Raw genomic sequence first — 23,459 nt, forward strand, 5'->3', positions numbered from 1 at the left:
TTAATTTAAGGTACCCCAGAGTTCATGGCCCCCGAGATGTATGAGGAGAAATATGATGAATCCGTTGATGTATATGCTTTTGGGATGTGTATGCTAGAGATGGCCACGTCTGAGTATCCTTATTCCGAGTGCCAAAATGCTGCGCAGATCTACCGCCGAGTGACCAGTGTAAGTCTCTCCCCACTATCGATTCTAAAGCTATTTCTGCTAGCAGCAAAGGAGTGCAGTGTGGTACTGTGCAGGTGTGTATGGGGGGGAAAAAAGAGACACTGACAAGAGGCTTTTGCTGGATGGGTGGAAACCATGTGTTTTCATTTACCAAACAGTCAGGAGCCTGTATAATACTTAATACCCGAGCACTGTGCAGGTGTGTATGGAGAAAGGCACTGGCAAGATTTTTGGTGGATGGGTGGAAACCCAGTTTACCAAACAGTCAGAAAGCTGTATAATATGTGGGGGGGGGGGGGGAGGGAGGAGGAAGAGCCCAAACCACATGAGAATAACAATGGAGTATTTTCTAATCCACTGGCAGGGAAGTATTTCAGTCTTGGAGATTAGCTGGTAACAGTTTTCTGAAATGAAGCTGGGTCACAAATTCAGACTCCTTTGGCTTAGTTGGCTGGCAAGGTGAATCATAAATTGTTACCTGAAGTGATTTTAAGTTAATAGTTTGCTGAAAATCAAATGGCCCTTAGCTAGTGTGTGTCAGGTGCAGTTCTAAATATGTAGTGGCAATACTTGATAAATAGCAGGCAGGTATTCTACTCTGAGAGGTGCTGGGAAGTGTAGTGATGGCAGAAACATTGTGAGTGAATCCAAGTAAGGCTGAGAGAGAGACAGTATCAGATCTCTTGCTTGTTATCTGCCTAGACTTACAGACTTTAAATGTAGGAAGCAGAAGTGTAGTGTTAGACATTTTCAGAATGGTTGTGGTAATACTTACTTTGTGATCTCTAGAACAGTGTCATCTTTTTGTGTGTATTATGGAGAAGTTGAGGCTTTATTAAACTACTTGCTTTGCTTTAGGAAAATTGCTGTCTTCTTCATGATGCCTTATACTATAAGAGGCAGGTAGAACTACTGATTTAGAGGTATGGAAGGAGAAGTCTTCATAGCAGATGTGTTCTGAAGGAAGGTTTGGTGAAATAAGAGAGTAACCCTTATTTGAAGGGGAATATTGGAGAGGCACAGAAGGAGGAAGAAAGAAGAGATGAATAGCAGTTTTCTTTTTTGTTTAAGATGTTAAATATTGCATAGGTTTACACACTTGTTTTCATGTTGGACTTACCTATAATTTTCTAAATAGAAAAAACAAGGATAAAGTCTAGCTTTTACTTTGCTAACAGCTTAATCTAATTGCAGGCTATGTGGATCAGTGAAAGAAAACTTAATATCTTACCAAAACAGTCTAATAATACCTTTTCCTGTGCTTATGTATGTTCTTTGGCCAGAGCCAAAGAAGCATAATTAGAATAGGCACTTTTATCAGAACTGATAACTAATGTAAATGTAACTGCCCTGCCCATTCCTTAAAATGTGCTATGAACTGGACTGTGGTGAGAATCATCTTTTGAGACAGGCTTGGAAGTCCCTAGGTCTTAAACATCTGTCTCCTTCCTGGTCTGTGATGTACTTGGCAATTGGAAAGCTTTGTAAGGGCTTGTAGCAGACAAATTTATCTAGAAACTTACCAGGGTTCCATGTACCACTTTCTTATGCTTGATGCTTCTTTCTCCCCATTGTTTTTGGTTGACTGTTGAACTTGTCAGTAGATGAGAAACGTTGGTAATTGTTTTTTGTCCAACATCACCTTCTACTCTACTGCAGGTTCACATATTAAATTTAGTTGGTAAAAATTTCCCCCCCCTACTGATTCATCTACTGATTAAGAGCTCTAAAACGTATGTTGATGTGAAATAAACGAAATCTTGTTGCTTTTCAGAAGGAGCAAAGGACAGAAAGGTAAATGAAATGCACATTTCTCTGCTTTAGGCAGGGAATTAATGTGTTTTGGTATATTTGGGTCGTTCTGTTTCACTGTAGTATAAAGCAGTTTGCTTTAGAAAACCCCAAACAGAAGTGACCACAAACAAAACTGGAAATAAAATACAACCTGTCTGAACTGATAATGGAGAATTCAATGTTGTCTATAATGTGGAAAGCAGAACTTTATTGTGAAAGTTAAGATATTAAGTTGTATTTTTTATTGCTCTGTGAAAGCTTTGTGAACCAACCTGAAAAAGAACCGTGTAATTTTCTGACATTGTCCTTTGCTCCCTAGTAAAGAAAACAAGATTTTTTTTTCTTTCATTTCAAAGGAGGCTTCAGAAGTTGTCTGCAGTTATGAGCGACGAACCAGTTGAGAAATTCAGTACTTAAAAGGACAGTGTGCAAGCCATCAATGACAGAGTAGAGTTAGAAAACCTCCTGTGTAGCTGATTCTAATAGTACTTACCAACCCATTTCCTTCTAACATATGTTGGAAGGTCAGTGTGGCTTGTAGAAGATGCTTACCCTATCTATATCAGCCTCTTAGTTTGCTGCTTTCCTAGACATGTTAAAGGAATATTTTGAGGTAGCAGCTGTAATCCTGCTGTACCTTAAGTGAAAGGATTATTTTATCTAGGTGCATCCACAGAGACCAGAGGGAAGGACAATAATAATGGTCTGGTATTGATAGCCATGAAAGATCATGCCGTGTGGGAGCTTAAAAACTACCAGAACCCCAAAGGTACTAAGATGAGAATGTGCAAGTGAGACACACTTAAATGAATTGATTTCCCCCACCCTCTTTGCAGTAGCTATTAGGCTTAGTGAAAAAGCAGAGTTGCTTCATTAGCTTCAGTCCCTGCTGTTGCTCAAGATGGAAACCTGTAAAAGGTTTCTGAATGCCCAGGATGGTCCTGTCAGGACTGGACTTGTTGCTACAAGCTGACATTTCTTTTCTTCCATTTTGGTTGTGTGTTGGTGTTTTTTAAGATGGCCTTCAGCTGCACTGCGTTCTGACCATCTGCCCCTTGTGATAAAGATTGCTCTAGCAGGTGGCCAGGTGCTGCAGTGTTGAACTGGAGAGTTAGCTAGCATCACTCAGAGTATTCCATTGTGTTACACCTCTTCTTCTCAGGGTCTTCCCTCATGGTTAGAAGCAGTTTCTTAATTCAATAGTTAGCTAAGCAAAGTTTTAGCTATCAGATGTAAAGGCTGAAGCTCCTCCTAGAGATCAGATATTTTTTGGCCCAGGGAGTTGTTACTGCTTCACGTATTACTTAGTAGCACTGCCGCATCAGTGCTGTTGGCAAGATGCTTGTCTACATTGCCTATAGTGTCTCACTGGGAAGTCCCTCTTTTTCCCTAAAGCAGTGCTGAGGTAAAGTTCCTGACTTTCCTGGCCCATGATACCAAAGTACAACTAAACTGCTTTTCAGGCTCACTTCAACTAGAAGAAGAATTCTTTCAGTGGAAGAGTCTGGCTAAATGTCTGTCTGCAGTCTGTGGGACTCAAGGTGTTATGCTGAATACTTTTATAGTTCTAGTAAGGAAGTGCAGAAGTTTGACACAGAGTATTGACCTCTGTACTTGCATCCTCTAGCATGCCCAGTCCAGACCCTTTCATTAGGAATTTCTTTAGAAAAATAAAATGTCTACATTGTCTCATGTCACTCAGGCACTACAGGAGCCTAGGCATTCTTTGCAATGTCATGATGTAATGAGAACAATTTTTTTTTTTCTCAACCTTCTTCTCACCCCCCAATGTTTTTTCATTGAAGCTGTCTTTTGCTGTTCTTTGGAAATTGATCCAAATAAATTAGTACTTGAAGAAATTGCAGCTCCTAGGATTTTACCCATGGGTTGGAGGAAAATCTCCTCTGAGGTTTAAACAGTGTGTATCTTCAGCTGGGACTGAGTGCATCCAGTGGGTATTTCTTGCTGCCTACCTGACCTCAGTAAAAACCAAACGTCTAAGCCTGTAATTAATTGAAAATAAGCCACATTATTAAGATAGTTTGGACTGCTCCTGTGATGTTCTCTTGTGCAGACACAACTATGTCTGTGCCACACTACTTAGAGGGTCTCTTTTTTTTCTTTTCCTTTTCCTGATTCTACACCATATCAGCGTAATACAGACAGGCATACAAAATGTAGTCAACATACTTAATACTGTGACATACTTGCTTGAACAGAACAGGTGTGAAAAATCTTGGTAAAATGCAGAAAGGCTTCCCTGTCTTAGTTCCTCTCTGGAGACTGATATTTAGTCTTTGACCTGTCCATGCATATTTCAGTTAAATAATTTCAGATATTTACAGAACAGCCTTCTTAAGTATGCTTTCTTAATTCAATCTGTTTGGGATGCAGTGCAGTGAAGGCATAACTGTCTTCAGTAGCTTCAGTTGCTTTGTCTCAGCCTCTGCTGAGATCAGAGTCACCTCAAAAACTAGCTTGATTTTTACTCAGTTCTGTTTCACTTCCTACTCACAGATGTGCAGATGTACGTTACTTATACACAATATTTCCTTCAAGCTTTCGTTTTTGCAGAAGAGGGAGAATATTTTAAGTATGTAAGTGCTGATTGCTCAATATCTAACATTTGAGTATCCCAAATTTTGTAGGTGGTTGACTAGTCCTGGGACTAATAAAAAGACAGACAATGGGTTTATTAATATTTTGTCTTACATATCTACCACTAACAAAAATCCTGATGTGTTCATTGCAAAAAGGTTAATAAGGTAATCCTCAGTTTCAAATGTACTAATCAGCTGAATATAAGCAGAAAACTCCTCTTTCTTTCACCCCCTCCCATTATATGAACTTACCTTTTAAGCTCTCCTGATGGACTTATGCTCTATTCTTAATTTTCTCCTTGCTTCCTTGCACAAGGTGAGGTTTTGCACTCGTCTTTGCTTTCACCAAAAGTCCAGTCTCTTCTCTGTAAAAAAATGCCTGTCTTCTGAGCTGCCCTTAAGATGAGAAGGAAAAAAAAAAAAAAGGCATTTAAAGGTTTTTACCTAAAAAAAAAAAAAGTTACTCTATACTGAAATGTTCCACCTAGTGGGCACAACATTTTTCTTCTGCTCTACAGAGCTTAAAAAAAAGGCCCAAGGGAACAAGGTACATAATGAGTAACCTGACCAGGCAGTGCCTAACTGGTTTAAAAGTCCTTGATTTCCCTAACTTGTGCTTACTAGTTAGAGTGAAGGTCATTCTCTTGGCTGGAAACCAGGCAGCTACAAAGTGCTGCATTTTGCTCAGTTTAGATGAAATTCATCTTTAAGGTCTTAAAAGTGAGGCATCCTAATTGTCTAGACTGGTCAAATACTTCATTGTTGCTAGAGGTGCAATGGTCAAAGTATTGAAGTTTTTTTGTTCTTGAGGGTCTTAGGCAGCAAATGTAAATGGTGTAATCTTTGGACTTTAATGTTATTTGCAGTGTTTAATAAATGTTGATGAACACCATCTTTGGCTTTCTGGAAGGAATTTGCAACTTCTTTTAGGCATGTATAAAACTGTTTGTTCGTGCTCAGTAACTTGGTTTCTTGGCCTGGTTCAGATCGATACAGAACCACCATCCTATCAAATTATCAAGCTATTTTCAGGCATTGGATAAAAAAAATCAGTGGAGAAGTAGAGGGAGGTAACACTCAAACAGAGCAAGTAGTCTATTGATAAAACAGGTACTGAAAGACTGAACCTTCAACTAAGCACAGAAAATATTACTTGTTAGAAAGGACAAACTCTTGTATTGATTGCAAGAAGCAATTTCAGGTACTGAAGTATCCAATTAAAAGAAAATGCACATCAGATGCAGTTCCTCTGCATCTGAATGGTCTATGGAATATTTAAGCTTTTACCACTTGCCTCTTGTAGCTGTTCAGCTCAGTTGCGAGCATTTTTCTGGAAGTGTCTTTAAATGTGAAGATTCTTCCTGGGTGGAGGTTCAGTCACTGACTCATCAGTTCAGAAATACATAGCCTTAAAAATGTGAGGTGAGATTTTAAGGTTATGAAGCATTAATATATTAAGCTTTGCATGCTAACTTAGAAGCACTTTTTAAGAGGTGGCAATGATGAAAGTAAAGGAAAGCAGGTGTCAGCTTGAACAGAGATACAAGATGCTATATGGTTTGCACAGCTAGGGAAGATGATATCTGGAGTTGGAATGAAAAAAGGCTCATTTAACCAAATTTCTGTCTAAAAATAGCTGACTTAGGAGTCAGTCTTCAAGGTGTTTGTACTATTCAGCAACAAAGCCTTCTAGATTGCAGCTAAAGCTGTTTTGTCAATGGTGGTGGTGTAAAGCAAACTTGGTTTAAAGAAAAAAGGAGATATTCTTGCTTATATTGTTCACTGCTGAAAAACTTTGAATTGGATATGATTTTGAAATGACCAGGAATTAAAAAGGGTGTGAGCTTTGGCTGAGTTAGAATCATTCAACTGTCAGAGTTGGAAGGGACCTCAAGGATCATCCAGTTCCAACCCCCACTGCAGGGCACCTCACACTACATCAGGTTGCTCAGAGCCACATCCAGCCTGGTCTTAAAAACTTCCAGGGATGAGGCTTCTACCACCTCCCTGGGCAACCTCTTCCAGTGTCTCACCACCCTCACAGTGTAAAACTTCTTCCTAACATCCAATCTGAATCTACCCACTTCTACTTTTGCTCCATTGCCCCTAGTCCTGTCACTACCTGATACCCTAGAAAGTCCCTCCCTAGCTTTCTCCTTCCTTTCTCCCTATCTCCCCTTCAGATACTGGAGTTGCATATCATCAAAATCTAATATATCTTTGAAAGGTGAAAATCTATAATCTGGCTGTATTTCAGAGTTTCCAAATACATTCTGAGAAACCTAAGTAAGTTCACAGACTATTCTGTAAACAGTGGATGTTTAAAAATACAAAAAGCTCATTATCCAGTAAGGATCAGTTTACCTAAAACTTTGCTAAGATACTCTGCCCTGTACTAATGCAGATTTAGCTCTTGCATTAAACTGAAGTTAATTAAATTTAACAAGAGTTGGGAAGATGGCTCATCCTAGGAAATGAGAAGGGGCAAAGGATTTTTTAAAAGTGCCTGGCTTTGCAGTGTGATAAGAACCATTAATGAATCACTGAATATAAATATCTGAGGGCTGGGTGTCAGGAAGAAAGGGATAGGGACAGCCGCTGCTCACTTGTGCCCTGTAATAGTACAAGAGGCAATGGATGGAAATGACAGCACAGGAAGTTCCACCTCACCATGAGGAGGAACTGCTTCACTGTAAGTCCCAGAGCACTGGAGCAGGCTGCCCAGAGAGGCTGTGGAGTCTCCTTCTCTGGAGCCTTTCCAGCCCCGTCTGGATGTGTTCCTGTGTGACCTGCACTGGATTCTATGGTCCTGCTCTGGCAGGGGGTTGGACTGGAAGATCTCCAGAGGTCCCTAACATCCTGTGATCCTATTGTGGGGAGACTGAGAGCTCAATGTTACTTGTCAGTATAGGGCCACCAGTCAAAAATACTGACACTGAAAGTGAATAGGCCACTGTTCCTTGTCCTGCCTGCCATACTCCTGTAGTTGCACAGGGGTAGGAAGGGGGATAGGCCCAGTAAAGTTTCAGTCTTGAGGAAAGCAATAGAGGTGTTGAGTGAGTCATAGGCCAGGATTCCACCAAAATTTTACCTGAAGCTGTTCCAGTCAGTTCCAAGTTACTCAGAGCTGTTGCACAGAAGGCAGCACCACAAGGGTGTGTGTATGCCTGTTTAAATGCTTTTGTTTGTTCCTGTATTAGAAGAGTAAAGGTCACTAAAGCTGAGTGTGGTTTTGCAGATACAGTTCATTTCCAAAAACACAGGCTAAAATGTTGTAGATAAAATCTGTTGCTTATTGTGCAGAATGTGCTTATGCTAAAGAGAAAGAAGGCTGTTGCTTCTCTGTTCAGTGGAAGTATTTGGAAGCTTCCTAATACTATGAACTTGTGGCTTTCTTTTAACATAAAATTCTTTCAGAGACTTATTTCTGCCTTACCACTAATTACTATTATAGAATGGTCTGGGTTGGAAGGGACCTCCAAAGTTCATCCAGTCCAACCCCCTCTGCAGTCAGCAGGGACATCCTCAACTAGATTATGTTGCCCAGAGCCCTGTCCAGCCTCACCTTGAATATCTCCAGGGAAAGGGCCTCAACCACCTCCCTGGGCAACCTGCTCCAGTGTTCCACCACCCTCATGGTGCAGAACTTGTTCCTAACATCCAATTTAAATCTGTTCTTCTCTAGTTTGAAGCCATTGTCCCTCATCCTGTCACTGCAGCCTTTGCAAACAGTCTCCATCAAACTCTCTGCATAGCAAGGATACTGTCTTGGGCCACTCTCTGAAACTATTGAATCTTTTGGTACACAAATAGAACTCCTTCAGTCCTATTAGAATAAGTCATGAAATAAGAGACAGTGACTTCTGGTGCATTGTCTGAATGGTGCACTATTTTTGGTGTTTGCAGCATTAGCCTAGGCCTTTTGGTAGGTGTCATTTTTAAGGGCTAAATCTGGTGCCAGATGTGTTTTGTGGCTCATGTTGATTTGTTCTTTGTAATTTGAAGTCTACTGGAACTAATTTGTAGCTTTTGAATTCCTGTTGTTGAATTTAAGAAGGAGTACTAGGTGTGGGTGTTTTTTCTATAAGAATAGCAGATGATTATAGCAAAGAATGCAACTGATATAATTTGATTCTTCAAAAGTGTTCTCTGTACTGAAAATAGAAGATAGATGCTTTTAGAAATTGTGTTACTGTGGTATTTTAAAATTTATAGCCCCAAAACGTGTGTCTGGGCATGGCTGGGTTTTCTTTTTTGGATGTAATTTCCAAGCTGAAGTCCCAATAAAGCAAAGGGTGATTCAGTCAGCTCCAGGATTTCACCACTGCCTATTATTGTTTGGCTGGTAAATGCAGCATCCCTGCTTTTAAGTGTGAGGTTAAAGGACTGTGTATGATAGATGGAATTGATCTGATCTTTACACTCTTGTCTAAGAACAAAACTGAAAAGCTAGTGTGCACTTTGCTTGTCCAATCAGACTTCCATGTTGTTTCAGAAGAATTTCTGTCCTCATACTGTATGTTTCTAAACAAGTCCCTTTTCACCAGTGTACTGGTTTGCCAGCTATACACTAAGGAACTGTTTCCTGCTCTTGCAGCTACAAAATTTCCTGTTCTAGAACTTGAACAATTTCTTCCATTCAATGGAATTGCTGCAGTTAACGTAGATGCTGTGATGAATCTACTTTTTTAACAAAACCTACCTGCTTAGCTGGTCATAACAGCTCCAGGTTCTTAGGACTTCTGAAATAGGTTGATATTTTTATTCACCTGGAGGTGCTGAAGTCCAGTAGACTTTCATGTCTAAAGTAAAGACTGAAAAGGCCATGTGTGCTGATACTTACAGGGTTAACTTACTTATAGGGCTAGATACTTACAGTGGGGCAATTGTAAGGCATGGTGGTTATTCAGCAGTAGTGCCTAGGATAAGCTGCATTTCAGTATCACAAATGCTGTGGGATTTTTTTATGTTGTTACAGGCTTTCACTTAAGAGTGCTGGGAAGTACTGAGGTTTTTCTGTACAGCATGGAAGTGAGGACAGGTGACACACACAAAACCTTGAGGCTGAGATAGAGTTAAGAGTTCGATATAAATATGATAATCTAATGCACAATTACGTAGCCTATGTGCAGAAAAAGCACAGCAGAAAGCAGTAGCAAGCAGAAAGCCAGGGAACTACAAAGCCAAGCCAGGGAGATACTCTCCCATTCCTCCCTGTCAGGCTGCCATTGCAGTGGAAGAGGGATAACATCAAGAAACTGGAACTCAAAAGCAGCAGGCAGAGCAAGTAGCCTCTCATGTTACAATCTGAACTTCCAGCCCCATGATACTTCGCTGCAGGCAGCCCTTCAGTGTTGAAGCTGACAGGAAGGAGGATTACTGTCTACAGCTCCCTGAAGGGAGGTTGGAGTGAGGAGGGGACAGCCTCTGCTTCTTGGTGGCAAAAGACAGGAGCAGAGGAAATGGTTCCAAGCTGCAGCAGGGGAGGTTCCGGCTGGATGCTAGGAAGTATTTCTTCCCAGAGAGGGTTCTCAGCCACTGGAATGGTCTGCCCAGGGCAGTGCTGGAGTCCCCATCCCTGGAGGTGTTTGCACAGTGTGTGGAGCTGGTGCTTAGGGACATGGTTTAGTGTTGACCCTGCAGTGCTGGGTGGAAGGCTGGACTGGATGATCTTGGAGGTCTCTTCCAAACATGTTTTCTGTGGTGGTATGAATAGTAGCAGGTTTGAACCCAAACTAGGGATGAGGCCAAGAATTTCTAGGAAGAGTTACAACTAGTTCTTAGTCCAGAATAACAGAACAGCATCCTACTATACTGGTCTTGTAAGGCTCTAAATTCTGTACATCTTTGGCTTTAATAAGTAAGAATACAATACTGAGACACTGGTGAAATGTCCTGCAGCTCCAGGGCTTGGAACTGTTGAGTACAGATAAACATAGAGGTGATAGTAAGAGGTGGTGGCTAGTCAAATGAGGAGTCTGTTTAATTCTTTCATCCAAGATTATTTCATACCAGGTGCTGTTTTTAAGCAACCTCACTAGCTTTGTGAATAAGTAACTAGTATGAGTCTGTCAATCAAAACACAAATACACTTTGTGTTTATAAGAACTTTAATAGTTTGTTTGACTTTCCTTACTGCTGTGACTGGTCTTACTGGTCTTTTTTTTTTTTTTTAGTGCCACAGAAATTGGGAGTAGATGATAAATTGAGGAGAAAAAGTGTTTCTAGATTGCTGTTGGTCACATTGTAGTAAATGGGTCTGTATGAATCCTGTGGTGCCTCTGGTGCCTTTCTGATGTGTGTGAGAAGTCTGGGAATACTTGAGAATCTGCTGCAAGTGATGAAGATGTCTGGTTTGGAGACACTGAAGAATCATGGGACTTTGATGCCTTACACAACTGCATCAGAGGATGAGGGCCAACTGTTGAAGCTATTTTGTTGACATAGAGGTCTCAGATAACTGAGATGAATTCTGATCTGAGTGATGGATGAGTGAAGTTCAAAAGGGATTGTTAAAATGAATTGTTGGCCTCGATCATAAGAGACCTGTGCCTGTCCTAGTCCTAAGTAGTGCTTCATGAGAACTCCAGCTCTTTGGAGGCTTTCATCTGTTCCTGCTGCTTGTATTGCAGTAATGCTATTAATTCTGTTCAGATACTGATCTAGTGCAGAGCTTATTCTGCAGGATTTACTGATTTAATTCTTGGCAGATTTACCAATTGTCCAGAATTAATTGCTATGAAAATACTGCCATCAGAGGCATGAAATTTTCCCCTCTGTGAAATGTGTTGCTTTGTTCTAATTTTTTTCCTGTTCAGTCTCAACTACTATAGCTTGCTTTTTAACAAGACAAAATTCTTCTTTTCTTCTGAACTGAGGAAGTCTTAAACTGAAGACTTCCTTTTCACGATAGGCATTTGATTAGATGAGGATGAGAATTACCAGGCAGTTATAGGTGTACCCTGTGTGAAATAAGGAAAACTAAATCTGATAGATTGTTCCTAGAATGGATAACAGGAGAAAGATGAAGGATTAGAGATGGAAAAAGTGTTGACATGGTTAAACAAGTTTTGAGGGCTGGCTAAGTAACTAATAGGAGATGGTGAAATTTAGAAGATCATGGGGTAGACCAATTTAAATGCCATTGCCTGAGGGCTTCTTTGAGACTGTGGGGAAGGTGAAAGGATCATTGGCTTGTTTTCCACTGGAATCTCATGCTCTGCATAAATTCCTGGGATTAATGGTTTGTGGCAGCCTGGGACTGGTTCAAACCAGAGTGGTAGCAACCAAGGAAAAAGAAAATATAGAGACTTAACTTACTTTGTTTGCCTAATTTGACTTTGCTATTGATTCTATTAGCCTCTGGACTGCAATGTTAGAACATTTTGTTTGAGATTAATCAGTTACAGTAGAATTAATTTCAAGCTCTGTAGTTACAGCACCTTTGAAAAGAGCCAAGCAGGGACTGTAGTTAGACTGGGACAGGTAGAGACTGTGCCTGCTGAAAGCAGAAGCAATTAGTGTTCTTTGCAGGTCATGCAGTGTACCCCAGCACACTGTAGCCTTAGTTAGGTGTCCAAAGTGTTAGATTTTTCTTTATTCCAGTGAAGCAGATTTGCTTTTAGTGCAGAGTGTCTGTTTGGTTTGAGTGCAACTGTAACAACAGAAAACTATCACAGCAATTGCAAGCAAAATTCCAACATACTTTATGCTAGTGATCACTGTTAAAATTGAAACGATAATGAACAATCAGTTGATTTTTTTTTTTTTCTTACTGTTTCTTATAAATACCTGGCTAAGCAGTTGGAAGAGCAGTCAATAGAGCAGGACTTTTAATGACCCTTTTTTCTTGACCCCACTAAGTCTGAGAGCAGCTGGAGGTGGAGAGGATTTTTAAAGTGCCTGGTAAAGGATCAAAAATTGTGGCAACATTGTGTTATTGTATAATAACAAGATTGGGATAATTGTGATATTTTGAGGAATTAAGTATCTGAGTTTTGGGTGAAGAAGTGATCTTGATAATGTGAAATGTAGTATCTATCTATCTATATAGTTTTGGGTGAAGAAGTGATCTTGATAATGTGAAATGTAGTATCTATCTATCTATATAGTTTTGGGTGAAGAAGTGATCTTGATAATGTGAAATGTAGTATCTATCTATCTAGCTTTTCATCAGTCATTTGCTCAAAAGTCATTTGTTCACACTTGAAAACAGTATACATAATCTTCCTTTGTATTGCTCCTTGTGTCCTTCCCAAAAGTCCTGATGCTGTGAGCAACTCCTTTGATTAGTTAACACATTTTTACTGTGGCTGTTTGAAACTAGACACCAAAGGGGAAAAAAAAATTGTCAGACTTCAGGTTTAGGTTTGGAGTCTAGCAAGAGGTCGGACTCTATCTTAAAAGTCTTTTCCAACCAAAACAGTCCTGTGGTCAGGAAGTGTAACTGTGGGTTATTTGTGCATGTGTTAGAGAACAAGCCATGATGCAGCTTTCTGACTTTGTCCAACAGGTGTAAAATCACCTTCAAACCCTTACTCCTTAATGTGAAGTACCTAGTAAAAGGGAAGCAGGTGATCTTCGCCAATTGTAGCAGAATGTGGTTGTCAGGAAGGAGGGAGGTGTAATATATTGTATTACCCATGGAATATATTCTGTTCCTCTTGTCCTGACCAGTGTTTTGTTAGGATTAAATGGTAGTCAGCTGTATGTATACTTCTGTAGCTCGATAGAAAGAAGAGGAGAAACAGCAGCTGCCTTCATTCTTCTGGACAGAACCGGTGCCAGAAACTTAGGGTTGGAACAAGGTGTTCCCCAATCTGTTCCCTGCTGTTTGAAAGTGTAATTCTGTACCAGCAGGAGTGAACTGGGTGACAATGCTGCATTCAGCCTTAAACTAGTGAAGAAAACCTGGGTGGAGAATAGGCAGAGCAGCCAAGCAAGGGGGGTGGGGACATGAAGGAAGTAAAGGATCCCTGTGCTGCCTCCACTTCCTCCTCCTTACAGCTAGCTGGGCAGCAGAAAGGGACACGCTTCCCTCTTGCTTGTTTTGGCTGTCTATTCAGTATTTGAGTAGCAAAAGCAGATACTAAGCTCAAGCCTCTGCAGCCTCATGTACTGGACTTGGAAAAGTGCAAGAGGTGTCAAACAAAAAACAATGCTCCCTTTGAACTTTGATGTCTGCTTTCCTTCTGCTGTGCGTTAAGTCCACAGCCCAGGGGATTCTCATCGGAAGCTAGCACCTATCTTGCTCTCTGGGGGGGTTCTGTGTCTCTTTTCCTGATGGATTTTACAAAAAGAGAGTTGTGTCCTGTATTTGTCATTGTTAATTCACACTGTTGCTGCTGCCACAAGGATTGCACTAAAGAGGTAAGTAAGCATTTCAGCTCTGTAAGGTGTGTAGCCATAGGAAAGAATTTTGGGGGTGTATCAGAATTTTGGACAAATTTACTGAGTTGCTTTACGTTTTCATAGCTTGGAGTCTTCAGCTTTTCCACCTATCTGTACCTTTTCTTTCTCCTGTAATTTTTAAAATGCAGTTTAAAACCCTGAACAGCAAGGCTGGAACACTTACTGCTTCTGCTATTTTCCACTTGTGGTGTTAATGCAAATTGATCTCTTGGACATTTGGGACACTACATGTTTCTAGGCAGAAATTGTGAGAGGAGTTCTGGATAGCATATAATTTGGTGTTTAAAAAAAATCTTGCATATCCACTGTTTGAGAAATTAACTTGCCTTTAATGGATCAAATTACCCTCCATCATATAAATGTGGATGTTGGATTTTGGAACATGCTTTTTTACATGAATAAAATCTGATGAAGTCAGATTTTATCACATCTGAGATAGGAGAAATGAGATCTCTTCTTACAGTTAACATGAAAACCAAGATCCATGTTGTTTTGCGTCACTTGCACTTTGTGCTACCTACATAGACCTGTGTTTTAGAAGTGCTCTCAAAATGTGAGTGTTCAGTAGGTTTCAAGTTGGCACTTTTTTCCCAGGAAGCAGTTCTGCCACTTTCCTTCTGTAAGACTTAGAGCTCATGCAACAGTGTAGGGAACCAAACTGGGGAGCTTCATCTCACTGGAAACTGCTGCAGGCTTTTTTGGTTGGACATGTTTCAAGTCTGATAAACACTGATCTGGGTCATTATGCAACTGTGCTGGCCAAGGGGAGGAAATGTCACCTGTGGGGGAAAGGGAGACTTGTTTTCAGGAGCACTGCCATTTTGTGCTGGTTTAGGTGGTAGCTTGAGAAAATGTTGGTGACTTTCATGTGTGCCTGTTATAGCCATCTACACTTGTGTGGTTTTTATTTTCTCTCAGCAAGAGCTCTTCCTTTTATTTCTTCAGCAAGCTCAGAACAGTGGGACTTGGGTGGTTAGTTCCTATTAAACTGCCACTGGGGAATAGGACTAAAGGGTTTGAGGTGGCTTGTGAATCTTCTAAGGAGTTTGGGGACCAGGAGAAGTCAATAAGGATGTTACCATCTTGCAGTAACTGGTGAAACCCAGGAAGGACAGAAGGACTTTGTATGTACTTGAGAGACTAATGACCATATGCTTGGCCACACAGTGCATGTGCCCTTAAGGACACATCAAGGTTATGAGAGCTGCAAGGCCTGGCCTCCCTTTGGCTTTTCTCTGATGGCGGATTAAGGTGTACAGACATCTTTGGGTAGCAAGGGCTTCACTGATCTATAGATTTTTATCATGTGTGGTATCCTTTGTTTTGTTAGGTAGAAGAGTTTGACACTTCTTCTAGTGCTGGGAGGAGGGAAAAAAAAATCAGTTTTTAAACGCTGGTGGTACTTAGGCGTCTGAACTTCAGCCTGGCCAGCACTGTAGATTAGGCTTAAGCAACCCTTCCTGTGGACTGTGGAACAAACTGAGAAATAGGTAGCTACTTGAACACAGGAAGCCTCTGTTGGTTTTAAGCCCAAAGGTTAGATTCTCCCAGCTTTTCTGAGGGGTAGTTAAGAACATGGAAGCTATGATGGAGGAGGCTGATGGAACCTTCTTTAAAGGAACTCCAGTTTTGGAATTTATAAAATGAAGTCTTGTAAAATAGCCATCATGGAAGGGCTTGAAGATTTTGGACATCTATTTAATTTCTTTCAGAATAGAGAAACACAGGGTAGCAGATGATTTGAAAATCCATTCTTAGCTTTACCTTTTCAGGCTTTGTGCAAGAGTAGAGCATGTGGTAAAACAATTCACAAGAAACCTGATGTTCTGGCTTTTTTTATTTTAATGCTTTGCTGTACCAGTTGTCTTACCCAGCTTTTGGCTGTGTGAAATGACGTTGTCCCAGATCTAACATCTTCCTTCTGCTGCTGCAGCATAACTGAACATTTGTGCAGGCTGTTGCTACATCCGGGCTTGAGCTATTTGGGATATGTGTTAAGCTTTGGCAAATTTAGATACAAATCTATAAAATAAGCACTTGAATAATTATTTGATAGGGTTCTCTATGTATGTGTACATAGATGTTTCCACACACCACTACATGTTCTCCTGTCTGCACGTATATATACCTGAACTTACGGAACCCTTTTAAACTTGGTGGTAATTAGAGGTGAGTGTCTTTGAGTAGTCTGCTATATGAGCAGAGACACAGACAGCTGCTTGATGCCAACATTAAACATTAAAACTACTTCTGTCGATCCCTGCAGTGTGTAAGGTTCTATGATGTCCTGCTAAGAAACTGAAGATTTATGGTATAACCTGGTTAGAGAATTAAGCTTGGCTGTACCACTCCAATTTGGTGTCTTAGCTGAGGCGTTGATCTCCAGAAGCCTTAATGTTCAGTGAAGCTTTTAAAAGCATTAAGCTAATGTTCATTGACATGCTGTGTTTCAAGGCTTATTCTAGTCACAATATACCCTTCAGTTCTGTGAATTGCAGCTGGCAGAATTTCATAAGAGGAAATTTTAGAACAAAGGAATAGGTAGCCAGAATGCTTTTGTAACAGGAAGTATTTGATCAAGTGAAAAACTGTGCCTTCCTTATAGGTTTGAGGTTTTGGCCTTTGAAAAATTCCAGTTACAGCACCTCTGTAGTGACAAATAGTGCTGTTGTCCACTGGAAGACTTGGCTCTTGTGCTGCTCCAAGTCTTGTCCTTGCATCTATTAAAGTTGATGCTGACTGTGCCCTTAGCTGGAAGAGTGTGGTAGGGAATATTTTGGATAATGAACATATCAAGTCAGTAAAGTGTCTTGCTTGGGGCAAGGGGAAAAGTAGTCAATTGTAAATGGAAATTATTACTGTGTTAAATCTCCATGATCAGTTAAAAGAAGGTCTGTAGCTGCAAAGGCTCTGGTTCACAGGCTTGAACCTTTCAGTTTCAAGACTTGTTTGCCACTGACAGTAGAGGAAGGGTCATGTCTTGTCCCTGTTTGGTGGGCAGCAATATCATGCAGGATATTGGAAGTACTTTCTGGTTAGGACACAAATCATGATGCTTGTACTGCTGCTTCATTTATTTCTGTACTTGAGACACTGTGGATTTCACTTTCAGTTTGGTTGTCATTTCCCAGTGACATGGGTTCAGATGTATCAAGTGTATGATTTCAGGATTGTTCAGCTTTTGAACAGGGTGTCTTTATCCTTTCTCGTTCCGCTGTCTTAAATACAGAGATTGAAGCTAAAGGCTGAATGGAATCAAGTAAAATTGAGTGCTAAACATAGCTGTTGTGGACAATTGTCTCTGAAATGGAGCTTCTGGCTGTAATGAAGTGCTGAAGCTTGGCTCCCTGCCTGCAGGGTTTTGCAGGATTCCCAGATGGCCATATCTCGTGGCCTGTGTGCTTTGCTGATTTGAGTAGCTGATCGTATGGATTTTGTTTTGCTCTCCTTCAATGGCTTTAGCATGTAGTGGAGAAGAGATTGCTGTGTGTTGTTGCAGGGCTTTTTATAAAAGGTCTGCATTGCTGAAGTCATCTTCCTGAATTCACAATGGCAGTGATGCAGCCATGTGGATTGAATGTAGTAGGTCTTCTGGGGAGAGCTAAGATACAATGAAGTAGTTTTTATTTATTTATTTTCTATTTTGTGGGTTGTGCTTAAAGCATTGAGTGATCCGTTCAGATCATTCTCAGCTAAGGTTTTTCCTGTAAAATCAATCTATGCCAAAATTACCTCATGTAATAGTACATTGGAAACATTGTGGGAAGCAGTAGAATCCTTTGAAAGCTGTTAATTATATGTGTTCATGCATTAGTGTTACATAGGAAACATTTCCTTCCTTTCTTAGCCCAGTATGTGTTCTAACCTCTAACTACTATAACCTCCATGATACTAAACAGTTCTAAACTGAGGTTTCTGTTACTGAAGTGTAGCTGAGAAATGGGTGGTGGGAGTTTGCAAAAGTCACTAACAAATAGCTGAAAATGAGATTTTGTTCCAATTTCTCTGTGATTTGCACTAGGGTGATATTCAGGCCAGCTATCGAGTAAACAAAAGCAAAACTTGTACCAAGTGGGCATTCCAGGTTCTCTGTTACTCTTGTGTTGTAGGGTGTCAAGCCAGCCAGCTTTGACAAAGTAGCAATCCCTGAAGTGAAGGAGATCATTGAGGGATGCATCCGGCAGAACAAAGGTGAAAGGTAAGCACTTTCTTTAGAGGGAAAGGTGGAGTCTTACATCTCTGGTAGCAGATCCAGTTAATTCCTGGGGGCTTCTGTGTTCTGATGAAGGTTGGGAGGCCACCATTAGTGCTGCAGTTTCTGTTCTTTGGTGGATTCATATTCAATAATTGTCAGAAGTGCGAATGCTGTAGTGACCACTCCTAGCAGCTTAGTCAAATTCTGCTGCTCTTAGTGGAACTTAGACCTAGTCAGCAAAATAGTGGAGGAACCCTTCTGGGTTCCCAGGTATTTGGATTGTTCAGTTGGTTTGTTATTCTATAATCCTTTGTTTTTCCTGTCCCTTGATTTTGTTGGCATTTTATGGATGAGTATTTTGAGGTGTCTAAGTTTGTAGAAATTCTTGCTGCTTGTTTCCATCTGCATTTTCTGCAAGGTGACTTTTGCTTGAAATGATTAAGTTGTACTGTTACAAGAAATCTCGAACTGCTGTCTTATTTGTGTGTTTGGGTTTTGTTGTTGTCTGCTTTTACATGGTTGTTGCTTACTGAATGTCTCTTTTAAGAGTGTATCAGCCTTTGGCCCTCCCAGCCTCCCCTATTCAGTTCAGAACTAGCTTTGTCAGTTTATGGATATTTATTCATCCCTTCTATTACCTCTTGAAGCTTTACATCTGGTGGTGTGGCTGTGTGTTCTTAATTTGTTCTTTTCCTTAGTTTTAAACAAATCTCCCCCATTTAAAGTTGATTCTGTGGTGGCATGTCATGTATTTCTTGCCATGTAGTTTAAGCATTTCACTTTTAGGCTGCTACTGTTAATGTATGAACATAGGACAAAGCCCCTAATTGTGCTGAGAGGAATGAAAGTTGAAGTGGTTCAAAATGGTATGAAATATGAAAGAAATCAGACGGTGCTTATCTAGTGCTGAATTTACTGGATGAAGCTTTTGCCAAGATTTTGAAATAGGCTGAAATACATACTGGAATTATTGTAGCGATTTGAGGACTAACATCTTAATGTTCAATATGACCAAACTTGTTTCTTACTATTTTAGTTAATATATATCCTCTTCAGCTGGCTTAAATCTGTCGATCCTTTTGACCAATCTTCAGTGCTGATTTTGGTACATGTGTAGCACTGTTGCATTTTGTTTCTTCACCATTTTTTTTAGAAAGATATGTGAATGATGGGCTGTTGGTTTGAAAGAGAAGTGTGAAATGTAGAGAATAAACTGAAGGGATTATCCTTAATATTTTAGGAAAGCCTATTAACTGTGCTTCTTCCACACTCTTCCCCAACACACCAGATATGCTATTAAGGACCTTTTGAACCATGCTTTCTTCCAAGAAGAGACCGGAGTGCGGGTAGAGCTAGCAGAAGAAGATGATGGAGAAAAAATTGCTATTAAACTCTGGCTGCGAATTGAAGACATCAAAAAACTCAAGGGCAAATATAAAGATAATGAGGCAATAGAGTTTTCCTTTGACTTGGAGAGAGATGTCCCAGAGGATGTAGCACAGGAAATGGTAAGTGTTGGTAGTCTTGCAAAGCATCAGAGGTGCTGGTGTGTTCTGATGGCGATGTGCAGGCCGTCAGCCCCCATGTCTGCTGTTGTTACCCTCTAGAAATAAAACACACTGAGGAGTTGGTGAATGAGAAAGGAGTGTGAGAGTGGTAGCTTATATTGTAGCACTGCAGCAGTTGCTGTCTGTGACAGTCTGCATTCTGTGACTATCCCCTCCTCCAGGTGGAGTCTGGCTATGTCTGTGAAGGGGATCACAAGACCATGGCAAAAGCTATCAAGGACAGGGTGTCTCTGATTAAGCGAAAGCGAGAGCAGCGTCAGCTGGTGCGGGAGGAACAGGAGAAGAAGCTTCAGGAAGAAGGTAGTCAGAAGCAGCAGCTGGAGCAACAGCAACCATCAAGTGCTTCCCAAGCAGGGTCAAAGCATTCCCCATCTGTCACTGCTGGTACTACTGTCCCTGCTACTTCAGCATCTGTTTCTACACAAGTGGAGCCTGAAGAGCCAGAAGCTGATCAGCACCAACAGCTGCAGTTCCAGCAACCCAGTATATCTGTTCTCTGTAAGTGTGGCAGCTTGCTTATTGAGAAACTCTCGCATTTAAACAGCTCTGCCCCACCTTAGATTTGTAGATTTTTGGTGGGTCTAGCAGTAAATATCTTCAGTTGTTGCTAGCTGCTGGAGAACATTAGCCCACTAGAAAGCTCAGCAAAACAAGTGATGCTTCTGTGCCTTAGATCAGTCAAGTGTTGGCACAGTTTGCAGTCCTGTGTCTTGGGACAAAATAATTTTTGCTTTGCTTCAGTTTAATAAACTAAATGAACTAGGGCACCTGAAGCATCAACATTTCTTAGGTTTTGCAGTCCTTCTATGGGGACAGTATATACTGGCCCTGCAGAAAGCTGTATGCACAGTGCAGTCAGAGCAAATAGAAACACTTCCTTGAATCCTTGTGAACTGATGTTTAAGGTGGAGATGAGATTAATGTACAAGCATCCAGGCTTCTAATTTGTTTCTGAAAAAAGGTTTCATTTTCTATTTTTCGCACTATCCATGAGAAGATGATTTAACACTCCCAACTTTTCCCCTTCTGGTTCCCCAACATCTGAACAAATGTTTGAGTAAGGATGGTAGATGAGAACTTTCATATTAGAATGTTGAAGTTTAAAAAGCAAATTACTGTCTGCTCCTTAAGTAACAGGGATTTTACATTCTCTGCTATGTCTACATTGGGTACATCTGCCAGCTGGCACTGCAGACCTGTTTTGTACATCTGTGTAGAATTAAGTAATGGAAAAGCTCTGGAAGATCATTCACAACAATGTGGAATTTAAGTTTCTATTTCTAGTCTAGACTTTCATAGGAAGCATGATTTTACTATCAAGTATCCTCTCAAACCTCCTGAGGTTACTGATTTATTTTCAGAGGTCTGGGAAGGCATACTGGTAAGGAATTAATGTATTGAGGAAGGAAAAATAAAAGAAAACTTAACCAGCTTGTATATTACAGGGGGTAAAATGCTGCTGAGTTCCATGTGAAATGGCATAAACACCAATCTCATCTTTGATTATAATATCTTTCAAGTTGTGAATCCTGACTGCAGTTCTGGAAATGAGGCTTTTTCTCTTTAACTTCTGCAGCTGATGGGACAATTGACAGTGGGCAAGGGTCCTCTGTTTATACGGAATCATGTGTGAGCAGTCAGCAGACCGTTTCCTATGGCTCTCAGCATGATCAGTCTGTCCCCACGGCCACGGTGCAGGGATACGCAGCTCCAGCCGGCCAAGTGCAGTTGCAGCAACATGGAGGCTATCAGCCACCTGCAGCGGTAAGCCACAACATACAGCACTGCAAAAACATGGAGTGATTAGATGTTGTGTTTCTCTTGGAAAGCCAGAGGAAGGTCTGCCAGGCAGTCATCCATGAATGTTTGAATTTGCATGTAATGCACATTCTGCATGGGAGTAGTCAAGGGGCTGTTTGCGAGGTAAATGAATCTAGGTAGGGGAGGGGAAGTGCAAGGGCATATGTCTTTAAAGCTTAAGTGCACTTAAGCAGAGGTTAATGATGGGTTAGGGCTTTATTTATTTATTAATGGATGTAAATAACATCCTCAGGGAAGGGCTTTCATATGAAAGCAAGCATTTAACCTCCCTTGGGAAGGTGATGGTATAAACGGTATATGAAGTTACCAGGGATCAAGCTGTTTGTTTTGGAGAAAGAATAATTTGAGCTGTTGCTTAAGCATGGAATTGCTGTGTGTTTTCTGTGAGGCTTTGATTTCAGATTCAGCAGGTAAGATGTTTTTAACTATTATAGAATGCTGCATGCGAGAACACCAGACTGAAAAGACCCTACACCCTCGTTCCCAATTTTATTTCTAGCTTGTGTTGATTTGCTCATCAGTTGCCATGCATCCTTTTCCCTGGAAAGTCTGCACTGGGCACAAATACTCTTCCTACTATGTTCATTTGTGTTGCCCTTTTTATTTTGGTATGTTTTTTCCCTGGTATGTTTAGATCTGAGTATGAGAGCAAGCAGAAATCTATTCTAACTCTGGAGTAGAACTTCTGCTACTGTTACATTGTCTTCAGTGGTTCCCTTGTCACTTGTTTTTTACACGAATAAAAATCTAAGGCTGAGGCAGTCATTGTAGTATAATGTAGTAATACGTAAGGGACATAATGGGACATAATGTGACACTGTAGACTCAGGGCCCTCCCTTCTTTGTACTTGCAGTTGGAGGCTTTCTTAGAGACCTGTTGGTGACATTGGCTTTTTGGAAAGCTTGCTGGTTTTACTCACAAGCAAAGCATCTCTTTTTCAAAGGCACTTAACCTGAAGCGTGGGATACTGCTAGGCGTTTTTAATCCCTTTAAAGAAGCTCTTGTTCTGTGTAAGCCATATTTTGAAGTGTGGGCATTTACTGGACCAGAAGCCATTTAACTCTCTTTGGATGGATAGCTTCCATGTTGAGAAACAAAGATCTTCTGAGGGGATAGGAGAGCAAGCGTATGGTAGAGGTATAGTCAAGCTGATTAGTTCACTGCTAAAAGGTGCTGCTGCTCTCTGCTGATGATAGTAATACCAGGAGGCTGACAGGATGGAGTAGAACGCTCCAGGAACTACCAACAATTTGTCGGGAAGACAAGATGACAAGTCAAAATTATACTGACAGCTGGAGAAGTGTCCGTAAAAAGAAATAGAATGCAGTTCAAACAGAACAAGGACAAAGTTCATGCTTAAACAGGAATAAGCAGCTGCACAAGTACAGGATGAACAACAACTGCATAGGCAGCAATTCTCACCCCCCCCCAACCAAGAACCCAAAAACCCCCAAACAAACACAAAAGCCATAACACAACAACCCAAAAGTCAGGGATTTCCCTGACCCACAAGGTGGACATGGTCAAAAACATCATACTGTTGTGACAAATGCAAACATCGTGCTACATGAAATAGTTCTTCACCTCTTGGCTAATGATAAGCCTATCCTGGACTCCCTGCTTTGGTGAATTTGAGGGGGAATTGAGAGAGAATTCAGAGGACAGTGACAAAAAAACTCCACCAGAAACATAGAAAGCATAGTGTGTGAGGGAGGACTGAAATAGTGAAGCTGAGCCTATGAAAGATGAGTTTGAGGGCATGGAAGGCTGTAAAGGCTGCTGTGAAAAAGGAGAAGGCAAATCAGATCACAACATCGTTGTCAGAGTAGGAAATAATAAGCCTAAATTGCATCATGAAATTGTATTTTGGGAAGGGATTTTTCTTTTTTCCTAACAAAGAA

General features: G+C 40.8%; 1 protein-coding gene across 1 annotated transcript in view; it reads left to right on the top strand.

Moving 5' to 3' along the window:
- The window catches only part of WNK1 (WNK lysine deficient protein kinase 1), a 108,885-nt gene that overhangs the window by 43,335 nt on the left and 42,091 nt on the right, over positions 1-23,459 (top strand). The window contains exons 4-9 of the mRNA XM_054387132.1: positions 11-168; positions 18,083-18,171; positions 19,457-19,676; positions 19,898-20,234; positions 21,313-21,500; positions 21,959-21,967. Of these exons, the coding sequence (XP_054243107.1) occupies positions 11-168; positions 18,083-18,171; positions 19,457-19,676; positions 19,898-20,234; positions 21,313-21,500; positions 21,959-21,967 (1,001 nt within the window). The remainder of the gene's footprint in view (positions 1-10; positions 169-18,082; positions 18,172-19,456; positions 19,677-19,897; positions 20,235-21,312; positions 21,501-21,958; positions 21,968-23,459) is intronic.

The sequence above is a fragment of the Indicator indicator genome, chromosome 14, assembly GCF_027791375.1.
Source record: "Indicator indicator isolate 239-I01 chromosome 14, UM_Iind_1.1, whole genome shotgun sequence".
NCBI lineage: Eukaryota > Metazoa > Chordata > Aves > Piciformes > Indicatoridae > Indicator > Indicator indicator.